Raw genomic sequence first — 19,683 nt, forward strand, 5'->3', positions numbered from 1 at the left:
AAGCCTCTCTTCATCGTGGTCAGCACTCGGAACGCCCGTCGAGCATTTTAAGTTTTAACGGTGAGGAACGCTGACCAGGGCGACACCTGGGGTCACCGATAGTTGTTTCTGCTACCGCTAGGTGCACCATAACCATGCAGCTCAGCCCCGCAGGAGCTCAGCTCGGGACACTCAGACACCACCAATTAACTGAACAAACCCTTCACAGACACATCAGTTATCCCACACCACGACACCTGAGAGCTACCACAGGCCTCTCACAACACTCCCTCGACTAACTAACCCTCTCACCTTGCTGATTAGCATGGCGCTGACGGAGCACACGGGCTGTATACCGGTGAAGAGTTGCCGGTGTTCCTCGGCGCTGATGGAGCTCAGTTTCCTCAGCGGGGTGCCGTATACGTGCTCTAGTGAGCGCACTGAGGCCAGGTAGCGCCGCTCACCGGCCAGAAGACACTCGGTCAGACGGTACCGAACGTCAGTCGCTGGAACAGAGAGAGGAACGGGAGTTAGACACTCACTACACTCGCTGCGACACAGGGGAACGGGGGTTACACAATCGGTAGACTCGCTGCAACACATGGTTAAACGGGAGCTAGCGCGGGAGGCGATGAGCGGTACTAACTCTGGAAGCAAAGCATTGTGGGCCAACAGCAATACTTTCTAAGAGCAGGGCACAAGCAAAGAATCCACAAAGCGTATAGGATGGGACCATGGTGAGATCGACAATCCGAGTTCCTCATGACGAGGTCCCTAAGCCCAGCCTCAGACAAGGGCAGGGCCGATCATGTAGATGGCGCTGAGGCCACGGCTAAGCTCTTCGCACGAGCAGATGGCGCTACCGGCGTTTTGCTGGCTCATTGTGGTCTACGTGACCTGCGGGAAGTGGTCTAAGTGAGTTCGATGTTCGGACCAAACAAACGACCAAGGACAAAGGAGAGACGCAAAGCTTTACAAAAGCAACACACTTGCATCACCTCCCCCGTTCGCTTGTCGCCAGTGTCGCCAGTGTGTAGGTCTGCTTCGGTTGATCGTTGAACCATTGATAGATCAGCTAAACATTTGTGATCGGGTTGCATCATGGATGCCTATTTATTTTGATAATCACTTGCCATCTACCATCCCCATGTCCTGGTGCTTGCATCAGTAACAGTGCTGTCTGTTAGTCACGTACATGAAATGATGGCATTGATTTAGAGAGAAACAAAACAGCAAACAGGTCTGCAATTGGCATCGAATGTTCAACACATCAGCTCGGTGACTTATCAGATCGAATCGAATCGCATTCAATTATCTGCCAATCACTCAGCGAAAGATAGGAGGCTGCAGTTTTCATTCCCTGTTTTAATTGAGTGTCAAGTGGTTGGCAAACAACACTTGAGCGTGGGAAGGGAATTAAAATCGACAGATAATATCGGCATTTGTCAATCAGAAATCTGCGAGCATGAGAAGGTGATCGGGTTGATCGGGTTGCACCCATGCACTAGACGAAGCATCGATAGTTGACAGTACTTGACAATTTATCATGTTTCTCGTAAGTATGAAGCTATGGACTATTCAGCCATATAACCCGTCCCCAGGACGCGCCGTTAAGCTTATTTAGTTAGGTGGCCCAGTGCCGCTGGACTCATTAGTTAAGGTCTCATTTCACAGGTAATAGATAAAGTTAATGTGAACATTGCCTTGTACCTAACATGCTTGCACAGTATATACCCCTGGCACTAAGCCTAAAATAAAAAATATGCTATCTAAATATGGTTCATCCATATCCGTTGTCACTAACAAATGTTTGAGTTAATTGAGTTAGGTACGTATCGCATGAAGTTGCGCCGAAAAGCAACAAAAATGTCTGAAAAAGTCATTCATGAGCAATGAGCAATGATTACTTCCAACACCGCGACTAGCCCATTAGAAGTGGCCCCCATGTGTATGGATGAAGTATGTAGTATGTAGACACCTTTTCATGATGTTCCCTCCCTGTCTACAGCAACCAGCAAGGTTCAGCGCTCCGAGACCACCATGGTGCGACCGCCCACCTGAATGTGTGACAGATGCCTGTCCCACTAACGTGAGCGAGCGTCCCATCCCGCCCTAAACCGGGCCATTCATCCAGCACCCCCGAGGCCAGGACCTTACAGCACGGAGGGTAGGTACATTTGGCACATTGCATACGTCCGGCGATTTTTATGCACGGCTCACTTTCACTTCTAATAGCCCTCGGGCGCAAACTCAATTAGGGCGGCACGCAGCATCCCAGAGGTTGCAGAGCGACGATCAGCGTTGCACATCTGTCTCGTAGATAAAGTGGCACTACCTGCCTTGGTTTCAGCAGAAGGGACAGGCGGAGTTATATTGTGAAAGTTTATCGTGATATAGGAAAAAGGGGGAATAAGCCATCGAAGCTACAGCAAAGGACGTATCTTGAAGGGGCAGTGATCCGAAACATATACTTTTATAGCTATCGCTGGATAAGGCAAGGCGGGAGACCACTCAGACCAGTCCTCTGTATAAAGTTCCTATCCCGATCGTACGTCACATCCCGTCGCCCGTCGGAATCTATCGATCATTTAAATATAACTGGCCTCCACCCGAAATCGTTCAAGTTTCCCGTCGACATCCTAGTAACAACCACTCCCGTACCGCACCGGTAGCGGTTCAAGGGCGTCATTTCTCAAGGACCCGGCGCCCGACTACAATCCAAAAAGTCACGCATGTCGCTCGCGGCAGTCATGATTTGGACATCACAGGAGTTTATTCGGGCACTTCCCGAAGTCCGGCCGCCCTCAGCTCGCTTGAGTGGAGGTCAGGTGCGCCGGTGTCGGTAGCTCGCCGATACATATCTGGCGCACGGCGCACGTCATGATCGGACACAAAAACACCGACACCTATGTAAGCAGATCCCCACAGAAAGCAGATCCAGACTAGATCTTTGAGTACCGACATTGTATACTCGTAAAATACATATAGTATGATGAAGCCGGCACTAAGTAGAATGAATAAGTCGACACGCAACAACTCAGACATGATGTCCATTTTCACCCATAAAATAAGCAAACTTGAAACAAGTTCTGCTAAGCTATGCAAACGAACTTCGAGCAATGTCCTCACCGAATCATTATTTCTTTTTTTTTCGTTTCGTTTCCCTCGTTAGGCCTGCTGATCTAGCAGCCCTGGCCCGAGGGAACGAGAACTAAGACGTCATTGGATGTTGACATGCTGCGATTTGTTGCGAACAGTAGCAGCACTGTTCACGTTGGCAGTAGCAAGCCCAAAATCACGGATCCCGTACGGGAGACGCATCCTGACAATGCCATATACACCATTTCCTCCCGTCCCGTGTCCGAGTGAAGAGCGCTATGCGCCCGAGGCCGGCCGGCAGCTGGACGCCCGTCTGACGGATGAGCCATCCGTAATGACCAGGTGAGACAGCCGGCGCCGATATACCGGACCTCGCGGCACTGCCATTGACCCCAGAGATTTGACCCAGCGGCACTGCCGATCAGGCCAGAAGCACTGGCATTGACTCCAGGGACCGTAGTACTGCTACTGAACCCGTGTCAGGCCTTGCGGCACTGCCACTTAACCCGCGCCCCACTGGGGGGGGGGGCTATTTATAGCCCCCCCCTTCCGTTTTTCTGCAATAACTTCCAAACGGCTTGACGTATCGACGCCAAACTTTCAGTACCTTCGGCTGCATCAATTTGACACCTTGTGATAAAATATGATTTTCGTAGCTACCATAGGTCGGCCGGAAATGACGTCAGAGTGACGTCATGTTCGGCCGATTTCGAAGCAAAACATTGAACCACGGCAATCGCTCCCAAGAGCTCAGTTTTTAAGCTAGATCCAATTTCTTTGCATGAGAGGACTCAGAATAGACTGCGCTATCAAACTCCTATCTCAGATTTTCGAAATTTTGAAAATTTCGAAAATTTAATATAATTAAATTCAAAATTTATATTTTTACATTTTTTTCAACAAGTTTTTGACTTTTCGAAAAAAACGGAATATATGTGATAGAACGCCTTATCATGAACAACTCTAGCAAGTTTTAGCTAAATATCTTCCAAAATGGCCAAGTTATACGCATTATTGCAAAAAATCACAATTATTAATTTTTCAAATCAATTTTCCAGCACGTATTTGTCATCGTACGCCAATATAAATAGCACCATCGTGATCCTGAGCTCAAACTGCATCCAATAGGTACCTTTTTTGTTGAAATATTAAACTTCAAAATTTGACCTTTTTTGACCTGAAAGTGACCTGACCTAAGCTAAATTCGACTCAAAATGACCTCGAATGACACAAACGACATCAAATTCGAAATCTTTGGCCTAAATGGACCATAAAACATGTGTCACGTGACCGACGCATGATATAATATTTTCGTGACCTGTGATGACCTGACCTTGACCTGAAAATCAAAGTACAAGTTTGGTACCCTCAGGGTATCTAGAGCATCTGTTCACGAGTGTGTGAACCAAAAATGAGCCTGATCTGACTTGTAAGACGGCGACCAGAGCCCAAAACGTGAACAAGCCAAAATGCTAATAATTTTTACTTTGACCTGACCTGTGACGTCATCGGTGACCTCGAGGTCAATGAAATTAGGTTTCGCTCGGCAGTTTTTCCGGGGCTATCAGACGCCGTTTGAATTTTGACGATCGGCCCAGTAGTTTCGGAGTTAGGAGGGGGGGCTATAAATAGCCCCCCCCCCCAGTAGGGCGTGTTATACGCAGACCCCAGTGGGGCGCGGGTTAATCCAGAGATCAGGCCCGGCGGCACTGCCACTGACACCAGGACCGTAGTGCCGCCATTGACCACATATCGGGCTCTAGGCACTGTTACTGATCCTAAACTAACTTGATCTGCCTGCCATCCACTCCAGAGACCTGCTCGAGCCACGGCCACCGACATCGGCCTGAGACAAGACCACGCAATGCTTCACTAACAGACAATATTTTGTATGCGCGCTCCACGTGTACCTCGCACAAATAACATCCCGAGGATCCTGACCCCTGGGTCCTATCGCCTTACCATCTTATCTCTTCGATCAGCGGGAGCATCGCGCCCCCAGAGAACGTGTAAAGGTGACGGGGCGAGCGTACCTATACCGGCGTGTGTGTGTGATCCAAGGTCCAAGGCTTGACAGCGAGCGGAGTCCATCATCCAAAGTGACAGTCCAGACCCGAGCGAAACGAATTGAACCGGACAGATACACTTAGTAAATACGCCATCGGACCGACCCAAGATCGAGCCATGGCGACGATGACGACAGTGGTGTTATGGGGAGATGGCACAAAGGCCAACAGCCTATCACTGGCACCATCCCCCACCCGGTTCGGTCGTGGCGTTCGGCTAGACGAGTGACACTATCGTGAGGCAGCCCACCCTCCGAAAACGAAGAGGCCGTTTTTGTGGTATGCTTTGGCGAATTAAAGTTTGGCTTCTTTTCTATCAGAACTGAGTTGTAATGTTCGCGGTGAACAGCAGTAACCACAACTAGAAGGCTACAATCACGGTGCGATCCAAATTCACGTCTGACAAATGTGAGCTGCTGATCACGTTATTAACCAGACTGGAGTCGACACCTCGCTGATCATGCTCCCGGCACCTTCTAACTAAATGTTTGCGACTCTCACGCGCATCACGAGCTCGACCCGGTGGCTCACGGCGAGTCCGTGATGACAGATCAGCGGACGGCACACATCCGTGACCCGTGACCGGCCAAACGACCCCACCATTCGTGACCACTGGCCGTGAGTACCGACCGTGGGTGCCGACCGTGTGTGCCCTAGAGACGAGCGAGCGGAGCCCTTGGTCAGCCATGCCAGCCATGTGGTGAGAGGAGATCGAACACTGCCCTGCCGCTCTTCTATGACCTATACCATGCTTTGAAGCACCACCAGCTGCTGATCTACATCAGATACATCTGACGGGGAATCTTCTGTAGCCTTCCAAGAGACACCCATAGCCGACGGTTCCCCTAAAGGATGGGGTGGCTGACAGACACGGGAGGTCACCGGGTCAGGTCGGACGGGAGCCGTTTACCAAAGTGATGCAAAGACACGTGAGGTAACTTCGCGACCGGTTCAGAGTATGCTCTTGTACACAGAGCTCCATAGTTTGTTTGTAGAATGGAACGTTTGTCAGTGACAAAGATCTAACGTCGAGTTCCTTCGCACAGAACAAGCAAATGATGACAATGAAATAAATGCTTGTGCACAGTGACAGAACAGAACAATGAATAACCCCTGACGCGGCCTAATAAACGAGACGGTTGAGCCCACAGACGTTCTAGAGAAGAAACGTTATAGTATCAGAACAGACACTTTCACAGGGACTAAGCTACATTCAATTCAATTATAAAAGTAGAATAAAATTAAACTAACGACACTTTTCCAATTACAACAATTAAACTGCGGATTTCTAGAGCTGTGTTAGCGACATTGCAATTCTTATAAAAAATAAACAATGGTCATGGTCTTCGGAGTTGAAGAAGCGCACGAGAGAAACGAAAATCGTGCCTTTGCTATAGCAACGTTGGCATTTCTAAGAAGCGCACGATATTCTTCATCATACCACCATCCAACGTTTCTATCTTTCATTCTCCAAACCACCCGCCACCATTTGCACCGTCCAGTCCCACCACTTCCGAGCATCAGCGGTGGCCGCGGTGCGCCGATGTCGCAAGAACCACCGATAACCACCACCGTCCCCAGCCCACCCTGTGACGCGTCACGCGTGGCGCGTCGATCGTGACGCACGACACGCCTGTGCGTGCGGCTAACTAGTAGCCCTCTAACGACTCAGTTCAGGCCCGTCTCGCCGTGTGTGGAGGACCGGCGCCTTTCACCTCTCCCGGGCAAAACCGACCGAGGCGTGAGGTGCGTCCGAGGATTGGGGCGAGTACCTCCCGAACAGGAGCCACTGGGAAAGTGTACGGAAATCGGGAACGATCACGCCCGGGGGGTGGTCACCGGGGTGTGTGCGTGTCATACGTTTGACGTTTGTCTGAGAGGCTTTGCGGAAGAGATAATGGCCGATGTCTGAATTTGCACATTTGTTATTGTTGTGTGCTCTAAAGGGAGACTGTGCGATGGTAACTTGAAGTGAAAACGAAAACTTTTCGTTTTCGTGTCAAGCTGATTGATCTTTCATCTGCTGGTGTCACCGGTTTAAGATGGACTGTAAGATTCTCCTCACCAATGACGTATTTGTTTGGTTTGGAAACGGCATGACTTCGTGCTATTTCACTTGCGACTTTCCTTATGGCCACAAGCACAAATATGATTCAATTAGAAGATTCATCCATTATTTGTTCGCAGATTAACGTCATTGTGGGTTTCTTTTAATGACCGATATCACCCGAATGACGCCGATTTCCCGTAATTTGCCGGACAGGCATCTGTCAGCTGAGCCACCAGCGCGGCGATCCAAACGCGGCCCACTTCGGCCCGGCGCAAAAACAATTCCCTCCGATCTGACACAGTTTTCCCACTCCCCGCCAAACAAACAGCTGCGAGCCTCCAGCACATGCCATCCGTTTTCTTCTCCCCGACGCGCTAACGAGCCGGGCGAGCCACCCCGGCTCGGCAGCTCGCGGATTAGTGTCAGGCGCGCGACTCCTCCCCTGCAGCACGCACACATCACGCGCTGTGACCTCGACGAGGGCCGCCGGTTCCAGCGGGCGTACTCAGCACTCCCGGACCCCGGCCGGGCCCCGCCGCGACTCAATACGGAAACGGGCCCGGCAACACGCAAACCAGACGAAATCGTGAGCGGCGTGCGGCTTAACGGCCATCGGTTCATTCTGGTGAGCCCGGCGGCGAAGGAATCGGGGGCCGTACAGACAGGGGTGGCTTTGGGAGACACGGGGTTAGGCAGAGAGACACAGGGGTGGCGGAGGCCACGGATAGCCATGGACTACCACTGAGAGCCAATACCGACGGCGACACGGCGGCGTCAAAACCGGAAGAAAGCGTTGAGCAAAGGGTACCTGCTCAATCCAGTGGCCCTGTAGCCCGAGCCAAGAGGCAGCAGGCACGGTAGGCGAGAAAACATGCCAAACATGTCAAATACCCATTTATTTGCTGCAAGAAGCATATCGGTCTGTGGAAGGTCAACTGAAGTTAACCCGCGCGGGGCTGGGGGGGGGGGTAAATTTTACCCCCCCTCGCGAATTTTTGCAATATCTCAAAAACGGCGGCGCGCAGCGCCGCCAAACTTTCAGTACCTTTTCTTACATCAATTTGACACGTTCCCTGAAAATTTGAGCGAAATCCGTCAGAAAATTTTTGAGAAATTGACGTTTTAGTGACGTCATGTTCGCCATTTTCGCCTCAAAAACGGCAAAAGTTCAAACGCCGCTAACATCTTCATTTTTAAAGGAATCAAGACGTAACAAAAAAGGATATACGTAATTCTACTTTGTCTATCAAATGGCTATCTCGGTTTTTTGAAAATTATGGATTTTGGCCCAAATTTTTTCAAAAAACTGACTTTTTTGGGAAAATAACTATAAAATCCAAAATTTTGAGTTTATCGAAAAAACCGGAATATATGTCAGAGAAGTGGTCTATGTGCACCTACATACCAAGTTTTAGAAGAATCGGTTCAAAAATGTGGGAGTTATTCAAAATTGTATGACGTCACGACACACAAAAAATTTGAAAAATGACTTTTTTGGAAGTTCTAGACCTCCTACGGAAACAAAAATAGCACCATTCGATTCGCCGTGAAAAACTGCATCAGATAGACACCTTTTTAGGCCCTAACAACCAACTTCAAAATTTGACCTCACTTGACCTGACCTTGACCTGACCTCGACCTGAAATTCATCCAGAGGTGGTCCATATCACTTATTGAGTGTGCCTACTGAATTCTATAAGTAAAATGACCCATAAAACATGTGTCGCACATGCCATTTTCTATATTTTGTTTTTGGTGACCTGACCTGACCTGACCTGACTTTGACCTTGACCTCTGAATGATATCGTATGCAACGAATATTGTCTTGGTAGCCTAAGAACACGTTTTGGGCGATCAGTCTCAGTCCATGACTCCATTCTTCGGCAACTACGGTGCAAGGCCGATACTGTAGGAACTTGCAATTTGTACCCTTGACCTGACCTTGACCTTGACCTCAAACTTAAAATTAAGTACATGTTTTTAGTTGTGCGTGATGAGATCTTTCGATTGGCGTTTGAATTTTCCAAATCGGACCATTAGTTCGGGAGATAACAGGGGGGGGGGGGTAAAATTTACCCCCCCCCCCAGCCCCGCGCGTTCGGCTGGAGACCCCAGCCCCGCGCGGGTTAATGGGTCCTAGCTTATTTGATTTATGTATTGCCGGAAACACCAACGAACACAGAAAGGGGAAGCAGCGCAGATGTAACTGACGGAAAGTTGTAAGTTCATCGGTCGCATAAACACGCATTGTTATTTTAGCTGTTAGTATACTTATTACCCAAGAAAATATTTGTAAGAATATTGTGCTAAAGTAAAGCGCGTCACAGCAAGCAAACTTTGAAGAAAAAAAGTTTTGGGTTACATAAGAACACTTTCACTGAGCAAATTGGGCATGGGCATTCGGCATGCCTTTGAGGTCAATGGCATGGAAAATAACGCTACTCAATGCATCGTAACCGTAGTCATTTGACGCAATTATGTATCAACTAATGCGATCTTCACACGATATTAAGGTTTCTTGAGTTGTCACGCGTGGCTAATATTGAAGCCGATTCATCAACCTTGTCCCACAAAATTTACATAGCGTCCCTGAGGACGGTCACTTTCTCCGTATGTCACTGTTTTGGTTCCAAAGACGGATCGGTCCAAACTAACAGCCTGTTTAACAGATATGTCACATCGGTCTCTGCGGGCAGCCACAGACGAACGACGACGGGGGCACGGCGTAAGGGGCGTCACACCCAGGCCAGGTGACGTCACAGACGTCACACCCAGACCACATAACGTCACAGGCGTTACACACAGACTGCGTGACGTTACACCCAGACTATGTAGGTGACGGCAGACCCATCACGCCTTGACCATGACGTACCGTCAATGACGTCTCACCCAGTCCACAGCCGCCACGGCCCGACCGGTTAGAGCGGTTAGGGTTCAGTCTTATACGCCCGGGCCCCCAAATTACTCACGAAGTGAGCTAGAGTAACACCGATCGGGGTGTAGTGCCACCTACGCGCGGAGGAGGATCCAGACTATACAACGGAGTCGTCAGGTCGATCGGACCACCAATCGCCTCCCAAACGGAGCTCTGACCACGAGATGGAACGGATCAACTCACAGGCCCGTCAGATCGGTGGTGAGATCAACACGAAGCGGGAAAAACGGCACGGGTTAAACGGCACGAGCGCCCACCTGTAAACACAGATGCCAGGATCGATCTACAGTCCCAAAATAGAAACATGGCTCCGAATACCACTGGCGAGCCAGCAGTCGGGATTCACTGGAGCGTGCCCTGAGATCGTCCGTCGATACAGATCGCTCACCTCAGAGGCCTGTCATCAGAGGGTGCCGGGAGCTCGCCGCTCCGCACGAGGCGGGCGCTCCAATTGAGCTGAGAGTCATTGCTTGATCGAGTCAAGACTCATCCCTCGATGTAGTCGAGCATCGAATCGAAATTAAATCGCTCATAAATTTAAATGTAAAAGAGAGCTATAAAGAGTTAACCTGACCGACGTCCTTTATTACCAAAGTTGTTCTGTTCAGTGTAATCGGCGTTAATACTTGTTCTGTTCGTTGTGATCGGCATCAATACGATCAGTGTGAAGGAGAGACCATGCAGCGAAGGATGAAAAACAGGAACATAACGGGACATGGGCAATACGCACGACGCAGATGTAATTTCATCAAATACGCAGCTATCTACTTATGTATTTACAAGGGAAACTGCTCAAGACGTCTTCCATAGTACATACCAGTAAAACGCCTTTTGGGCGAAGAACGAGCGAGCGAGATAGTGAGCCCTGCACGTGCAGAAGGGCGAGAGGGTACTTCCAACGGGCTTGTGCAAAGCACCCTTCTAACCGGTCGCTAGCGGTGTACCAAATTTGAACGCAATCGGCCCAGCCGTTCCTGAGATCTGGAAGCGGCATTCTGCACGTGCGCACGTGCAAACGGGGTCCAAAATGACTTTTGCACGGCACCCTACTAACCGGTCCCCAACCGTGTACCAAATTTGAGCGCAATCGGCCCAGCCGTTCTCGAGATCTGGAAACGCCCCCTGCACGTGCGCACGTGCAGTAGCAGTTAGCACCCTAACCGCAACACATGGGAATGCATTGCCTAGTGGGTGCCTACCTGTATGCCAAGTTTCAGCGAAATCGCCCGAGTACTTACCGAGTTACTGAAATGGGAGCAAATTTGGCACCTCTCATTGTTGTATTTTGCACGTGCAGTGGGGGTCACTCACATACATGAAGAGTATACGACCTCTGGTAGAAGGGATGCAGCTACCCTATAAAAATGACCGCAAGACAATCGTTCATGCCGCTGCTGAGATATGGGCCTCTCAAAATCATTACTTTTGCAAAACTGCTTGAACACCCTTGACTTTTCACGTGGCACGTGCCACGGCGGTCGCTGAGATGTATCAAAAGTAGTCAATTACGGGGTAGAAGGGATGGGGCTACCCAGCAAAAAAGACCGCAGGCCATTCGGTCCAGCGGTTGCTGAGATATAAGCCTCTCAAAAGCGTTACAGGCCGGGCCGGGCCGGGCCAGGCCGGGCCGCTCATACTGAGATTTTCCCGTTATATTGAAAAGACTTCGCTTCGCTCGCTGCGCTCGCTCGCTCGTAATCATCCCTACAACAAGAATTGCTCTCGTGTTGCAATCATCCAAACATTGCATTATTCATCACATTGAAAAGAAACATTAAACCACTCATGTCACAATCCAACGCGATTGAAACATTAGCAGAGTGAGAATTTGTTAATTGTTTGGCTAATGACGGGTTGTGCAGCGGTGCTGATTGCATGCAGATTCATGTGGTGAATGCCGCCACGGTAGGCGGTGCATCAGATAGAGGCACGCCCGAGCAGCTCCAGCATCTCGGCTGTGTTCGGCGCGGCTGGACCGGCCGGCGCACATCTACCAGGCCGTGACCTGCGCTCCCCGTCACGAGAGGCTGCGTGAATACTGAGTACTGACACAGACCTGGCTGGGAAGAGCAATTAAGTCGGGCGCCTTCACACATAAAGATGTGCGATGTGCAGCGTGCCTAACTATAACCTATGAATTGACTTCAGAAGTGTCGATTCATCGTAGCTTCATGTTCAACTAAGTTAAACCACTAACCATCATATAATTCATTCATGGAACTTTAAAATCCTTGTAAACGAGCACGGCAACATTTCCTGATTGTTAGCTTCATAGTAGAAAATGCAGTTTACAAATCATGCAGTCGGTAATAAGTGACCGCTATTATCCACTTGTGGTCTAGAGAACCTCTTTCCGCCTGGCCATTGAAATGACATGCACTAGCATTCGTGTGCCGGTATTCAGCAGAGGAGAAGTTTGATACTGATCCTAGTCGGCGGAGACGAGCGGAGATGAGCGATGCAGAGAGAAAAAGAGAGAGGGCGGAGAGGGAGAGAGTGAGAGAGAGAGAGAGGAGAGAGAGAGGGGGGGAGGGAGACAGGTGGGCGGAGGACGGAGGAGGCCGTCAGTGCCCCGTCGGTCGGCCTTGGCAGTGCTCTCGGAAGGATCACGACTGGCGCCCAGTAATGACGGCCGCGGCCGGCCGCCGCCGCCGCCGAGCGGTTAAATCATCACCGGGCCTCTGCCAATTAACGCCGCTTCACCTCACGTGACCGCAGCCGGCGGCCCGCGCCCCATCCACGAAAAACGTGAGACCCGCCCGGCGCGCGCGCGCCGCTTCAAAACAGGAGCACCGGCCGCTGTCGAGTGGGCTCCGCTCAGAACAAACCCGGCTCTTCAAAACAGTCCATTATCATTCATTTACCCACCAAAGATAGCCAACAAGAGGCAATTCGTATTGTAATCGCCCGGTTTCGGTCCCATGAACACAGAAGTCAAGTGGGCACTTGACCAGAAAAGTCCAAATGTTCCCCTGCGCGTCGCCGGTTTAGGAAATAAGACAAGTTGTTGGTGTAGTACCAGGCGCTTTATTTGGCCTAATGCCTCGCCCATGGTCGGTAAATGGCACGCGTCGGGGTGGAATGCGCTCGTTTGTTGGAAGATCTCCAGCGATACATGGCGGAGCTAGTGCTTTGTGGAAATCTTGAGCGCCCGAGAAAAGCCCCTGCGCGTTTGACAGCAGGCACTTCATGCGTCATGTTTTTATCACGTTGTTTGTGCTTTCATTAAACCCTCATTACACATTCAGGTGCAGGAGACGTGAGCCAGCCAGCTCGGCTCGGTAAACAGCTCGAATGAAATGGTGCGTCTCACTCAGCGCGGCCAGACACGCGGCCTACAGCCGTAGCTGGGCTGGATAATTGGCTGACGAATGTGAACCATGCTGGTATCGGGCACGCCTCCAGACTCCAGCCTCCAGCCTCCAGACTCCAGCCTTCACGCCGGGCTTTGTTACAGAACTGGGAACAAAGCCGGCCCCGGCCGGTTCGAAACCGATACGAAAAGTCCATTTCACACAGCGCTTTTCAGACGAGTCCTTCCATTTCCAGGACGCCGAGGACAGGGAAATTTTACAGCGGAGAGATGTGGCGCGTGCCGTATCTATTTTCCCAGGGCCGACTCTCAGAGGCAAAACCAACAATGCCGGTGGCCTCGTAGCATTGTTTCCGGATGCGTGGAGGAGTGAGATAAGAGGACAAAATGGTTGTATAGGTAGGAATAATACCGTGAGGCGGATAATAAGTGGACCATATCGACTTTTACGCTTGATTAAAAGCCAGGTGGTCAGGACGTCATCATAAATTTCGTCCGTGTTGTCACGTATTTCCAACAATTTTCTTGTGAAGAAAAATATATAGCGTTTTAGGAATAATATAAATTTATTTGCTTCTAGACGGCCTCTGCAAGAGAGTAAAATGTTACAAGGACAACTAAACTGACTAAAATCGTCGCAACAAAAGATCTTTTATATCAAAATATCAACAAGGTCAATGATACCGACTGAAGGCAATATTGAACACAGCCTCATCTCCGGAACACTTCCAATCAGACTGACAATTTGGTTACGCCCGATCAGACATCGACTTCCCTTTCCGTCGGTCCCCTAATCGGCGTGAGTTGGAGAAAGCTTCGCCGACTGCCGTGGCCACACGACAGGTGCGTCCGGGGACCCGGTCACCCAGAAACTGCGCAGAGGTGCACTGGCGCGCACCGCCCGTCATCCTCAATCGGCAGATGACGGCAGATGACGGTGTCATCAGCCAGGGATCGGTACAGTCACCGTACAGAGACGATCGGGGATACTGAGACCGTCGATACAGAGATGGTAGAGACCAAAGATTCATAGTTCCCTATGCGTGAGATTCTTTACTGACACTGATGCAGGGATAGTCGGAGACAGACACTGCGAAATACTGAAATGGCGTCAGGAGTTATGGGCTGACTAAAACCCAAGTCCCTCACTCCCACGTCTACCATGAACAGAACACAAATTGATATGACAAAGCGTGTCGTCCAGTGATGTCACCTGTCAGGTCAGCTCCCCCGCTCAGGAAAGTACAGGTAAAGTGTGCGAATAAGCGGTTGCCAGTTATAGTATCAGACGAAAGTTTACTACGTCCTAGCCGAACAACGGTGCCGCCAATCCCTGGGTGTCGCCCTGCCGAGGCACGTTTCGCACACCTGTCGAGGCCGCACAATGCTCAGCTCGGCTTTTTCAGCATCAATCGTGTCGTTTGTCCTGTCTGAATGAGACGATTTTCTCCGCCCCATTGCCCTCACATGGAGCCGCATTCCAATCGCATTCTCGCGAGTTCAGCGGTTAGAGAATGACGAGAAATGCTCAAACATATAACGGCTATCCGTAATGATAAAAAAGCAAATTAGGGAACAACGTTAGCACAGCTTACTTAATCACATAAATGGAGCGCAATTGTTTAGCCGATATAACTATCAGGACATAGGACGATACACGATTTCGCTGACTATACTAATCATTTTACTTTTCAATCATCTCGCTATAAGCGCCTTTTAACCCGCGCCCGGCTGGGGGTCCTGGATTTCCACGCCCTGCTGGGAGGGGGGGTGTTTGGACACCCCCCCCCTTCTAACTCGGCTCTTGGGCCACGTAGCGATACGCGGAAGGCGGCGTTCGAAAGAACGTCAAAAATAATGACGAAATCACTTCGGTCAATTTTTTGGTCAGGTCAAAGGTCAGGTCACCAGAGTTCCAGGTCGAATGTCGACAATTTCCAAGAAGCCAACGCATAACTCGGGAACCAATAGAGCTACAGCGCCGCAAAAAAGCGCATTCGATAGCCCTATTGACAGCCTTTCTAGAGATTCTCTCAGATTTGACCTAACGTCAACGGTTTTGCCTGCAGGGGGCAAAAACTGCAAAAATAGCCGATTTTTTCAGAAACAGTTTTTCTGCAATAACTTTTGACCCAAGCCTTGTACGAGCTTACTTTTACCGGCATCGTGTTCCTCTCGTCAAGACACATCGAATGAACTATAATTTGACCTTAAAAGGTCAATTTGAAAATTTGACCTCAGGTCAAGGTCATGACCTGACCGGAAAGGGTCATGTTGCATATTAGTCGATCCGTATCGTCGAGCTGAACATACCTAAGGCGTTTTCATCGCTCTAGCATGCCTCTATCAAAAGTTATTTGCGAAAAACTGTTAGATACCATTCGTGACCTAAGATGACCTCATGGGCATAAACAGGGGTCACGGACACCATTTTCATGTTCAGTGTGTCTAAACCACTTGTAATTCAGTGTTTGGGAGTGTTTATAATGTCTTTCGTCCAAAAGAGGCGCATTTCAATTTTCTTTGACCATTGACTTATAATCGGGAGATCGCAAAATTGACCTGACCTTAGGTCATCGATATCGAAATTCTGAGATAAACATTTTGTACATGCTATTGCTCTTAGCAATCTCTGAAAGTTTCAAAGCGATCGGTCACTCGGTGTAGCTATGGCAGACATTGAAACTTGTTATGAGGTGAGGTCACTTCAAGTGACCTGGTGACCTGACCTTGAATGACCTTGGTCTGAAATTTTCACAACATGTGTAGAATTGATGTATGATAAGGTGTACCAATAACGGCGGCGCGGACCGCCGCCGTTTTTGAGATATTCGCGAAAAACCACAAGGGGGGGTGTTCAAACTTCCCCCCCCCCAGCAGGGCGCGGGTTAGTGTAACTTGACGGTCACGACAAAATATTTAGCCGGAGGGGAGGAGTAACTGAGTTAAGTCTTATCACATAAATTGTACGCAATCGAACGAGATTCGACGTACATATATCCGATCCAATGGGTGTAATCCTTTGCCACATCATCAACCATCACGCATGCAGTATATCCGTTTCCCTGTGAAGCCATCATAATGGGATCATCATCGTGAGACTTTCCCACAAAGGATTATTTACATAACGAATTTTTAGTGTTTTTTTCGGTAAACATTGTCATTTGACTTAATTTCAATTTTGAGTGCATCAATAGCAAGCTGCTGGCATCTATAACTGGATAAAAAGCAAGGGCCAAGGAGTATCGCAAGATGGCTTGAATGAAAAACGTGATGTAATTGCCATGATTGTGGTTCTGTCTGGCATTGAAACTTCCAAACATTCGAACCTACCGCTCCAAAACTATGATTAATGTTTTCGAACGATGCAGGATATGGCTACGCATGACCAGTATCATGACATCGCGGAGCACCTCAATCATTTCCTCGATGCCGATTGTCATCGTACTCGTATTGTACGCAACAGAGCATTAATCTCCACCGTACATACGAAATACGTCGCAAAAATATCGGGCAAATGGACGTGAAAAAGAGGCTGACAACGATGGTGCGTAAAGGCCAAACATACATGTATGGCGCATCGAGACACAAACACGACAGGTGACGACTCATGGGAAGAACTGCTATGTAGCATGCTTAAAACACGAACCGATATCGTACTAAGTGCACTGGCGAACGCAAGGGGAGGCCATGCCCAGTTTTTGTACTCGATCCATGACATGACGCAAACCAAATGCCACACGTATGCAAGGAGAAGTGAATACCCGACCATTTAATTTAGTACCCCCCCCCCCCTCCCTCAGAAGCATGCTCTCGGTATTCGAAGCGATCGTACTTCAAACTGAGATTGATAAGGTGTCAGTCAGGCAGAAACTATTCAATCAACGGAAACAGACTCGGGCCACCGTGCAAGCATTAACACAACATGAACATATCAATGACCTAAATTCCAAGCACTAATTGGGCGTGCCGAGTATCTGGCGAGGTTAAGTAGCGGTCGTCACGTGCAGGGGCTACACGAGCCAGCCGCGACACGAGCTCGTCCGCCACAATATTCGAGAGCGTGCCGTGACTGTAAAACGGCCGTTAACACGTAACGTGCAAATCGGGTGTACGAAACGCCGCCACCACACGGCGCCCGCCAATGTGCTGCTATCAATGCTACGTGTTTAAATGCCATAAATCCATTAGGACCTCCAATATAATCGGCATTCGTTCAATTGCATAACAGTATCTCCATTCATTCGGGTGGATTGGTGTCACTGTTTCGCAATGCCTTAGTGTGGCTCTAGAAGCGAATCGTCACGAAACCAGAGCACTGAGGCATGGCATATCATTCCCCATCACCTTATGCCGTGGGGAGGAGCCATCATCTGGGCTGACAGGGCAAGTGTGCAACGCCCGTTCACACGCCGTGCGGATCATCCAGGCCGCCCTGCTCCCTGCACGGAGAGTCCGGTCATCCGGAGCTCCCCGCCGCCACGACAGGCCTCATCTCCCTCCCCTTCACACGCCCTCCTGAAACGCCCGACACCGCACCCCACAATAGACCCCTCAATAGACCCCTCAATGGACCCCATGGATAGACCCGCTGAGTGGGCCAGCCTGAGCGGAGGGACGGGAGGGGTGGGTCGACCGGTCAGTCGTGGACGCACTTCATAAATCACGGCCCAGACTCCCTCACACGATGCTCGCCTGCACCAAGAATCGCCGCCGGACAAAAGGGGTTGGTTATTCGAGCTGCTAGCGGGAAACGAGACGTCAGGACCGTCGTAAGTAACGATCCCCAAAGGTACCGCTTATGCACGAGGTGATCGAAAGGTTAAATATACGTGGAGATGTGGAGATTATCGATGCAGGGGAGATCGCTCGAATTTCACCTGGTGAACGGAGTGGATGAGAGAGTCAGGTGCCGCGCCTCAGGCTATTGAAGATGCACCCTACGTACTTCAAGATGCCCCACAAGAATTCAAATAACAGGCTGTAAAGACGCCCATGTGCGGTGCAGTGATAGAAATGCGCGCTCGTAAAAGACTGGAATTACAATGTGACTAATGATTACGGAGCACATAAACGTGCAGTAGTATGATTTTATCGAGCAATGAAATGCTGGCGTCACTCCGGAAAGTCACGATTGCGAGTGTACGCTAGCTCCAGTCTGTCATTGCGAGAGCATAAAACTAATAAAATTACCGATTAATATGGATGAGAGAGGCATTGTTCCATCAAATGGTCATAAATGATAATCAAAATCACACAACGCAAAGAGAATTCACGTCACATAATATTAATTGAAGGTACTTTAGAGGTTTGTGAGGCATACGAATATATGACACGTCAGACGCCTCCTAGAAAGGCACCAGACAATGTATTCTCGCTGTTGGGGAAAATTTAGACGAATCAGGAAGCATGCATCGTTAGCGCGGAATGGATTTCAGGTCACCTTACACGAGGTTTGACGGTTACTATCAACCAATTCACCAAGCGGGGCACTGAATATAGATTATAGGCGTAAATTGTAAGCAGCAATCAACAGGCGAATGAAACCATGTTTGGTGGCCTCATTTAACTTTATTGAATGGGCTATCGTCGAGCTACTACCCTTGATAATGTAGACTATACTATCTCCGAAACTGACGGCAAAGCTCACCTCTTCCGTCGTCAGCCATCGTGTCCTCTTCATCGCCACTCGTGTGAAGCATTTCGGTCTCTTCCATAGTCACTACCGGTCACACTCCCAACACTCGCACATCACTCCTTCACTCCACACTCGCACTCTTCGCACTCTCCTCCGTCCGGCACCCACCAGCGACCACTCTGCACCCTGTCAGCTCTCAATGCACCCCTCTGCACCCGTCCAGCCCCGCCCCCTCGGACGGGGTGCCACCCTTGATTGCACGTCCCCGCACTCTGTGCAAGTAGTTCGTCTTTTACTCAGGGCCAGCTCCTCCCAGGTCACCGGACAGCGGATATACGAGGTTCGTGCTTGTAGCCTATACTCGATTGCGTAGGGATGTGAGTGGATGTCCGTTGATTTCGGCAGGAGGGGTGAACGTCTGTTGATCAGCGTAGAGGGGAGAGAAATTCGCTTCCGATACCGAGATTGCTCCCACTAGAAGCGCCCACAAGACTTCAGAGGACGAGCTTTTGAACAGTCACGTCGAATAATTCGTCAGTCAGCGCCAGCAAACAAGACTCTCACGATCGTGACAGGAAGCCTTCAGCCGAGCTTCTTATGACT

The 19,683-nt window shown here is 49.7% G+C and overlaps 1 protein-coding gene across 1 annotated transcript in view; it reads right to left on the bottom strand.

The window, feature by feature from the left end:
- LOC122392220 (rho GTPase-activating protein 20-like) overlaps positions 1 to 19,159 on the bottom strand; it is a 140,424-nt gene extending 121,265 nt beyond the window's left edge. Inside the window, exons 1-2 of the mRNA XM_043386837.1 lie at positions 19,093 to 19,159; positions 292 to 485 (exon numbers count right to left, since the gene is read on the bottom strand). Of these exons, the coding sequence (XP_043242772.1) occupies positions 292 to 485; positions 19,093 to 19,159 (261 nt within the window). The remainder of the gene's footprint in view (positions 1 to 291; positions 486 to 19,092) is intronic.
- Between the last annotated feature and the right edge of the window lie 524 nt (positions 19,160 to 19,683).

The sequence above is a fragment of the Amphibalanus amphitrite genome, unplaced genomic scaffold (genome assembly GCF_019059575.1).
Source record: "Amphibalanus amphitrite isolate SeventyFive unplaced genomic scaffold, NRLGWU_Aamphi_draft 000475F_arrow, whole genome shotgun sequence".
Classification (NCBI taxonomy): domain Eukaryota; kingdom Metazoa; phylum Arthropoda; class Thecostraca; order Balanomorpha; family Balanidae; genus Amphibalanus; species Amphibalanus amphitrite.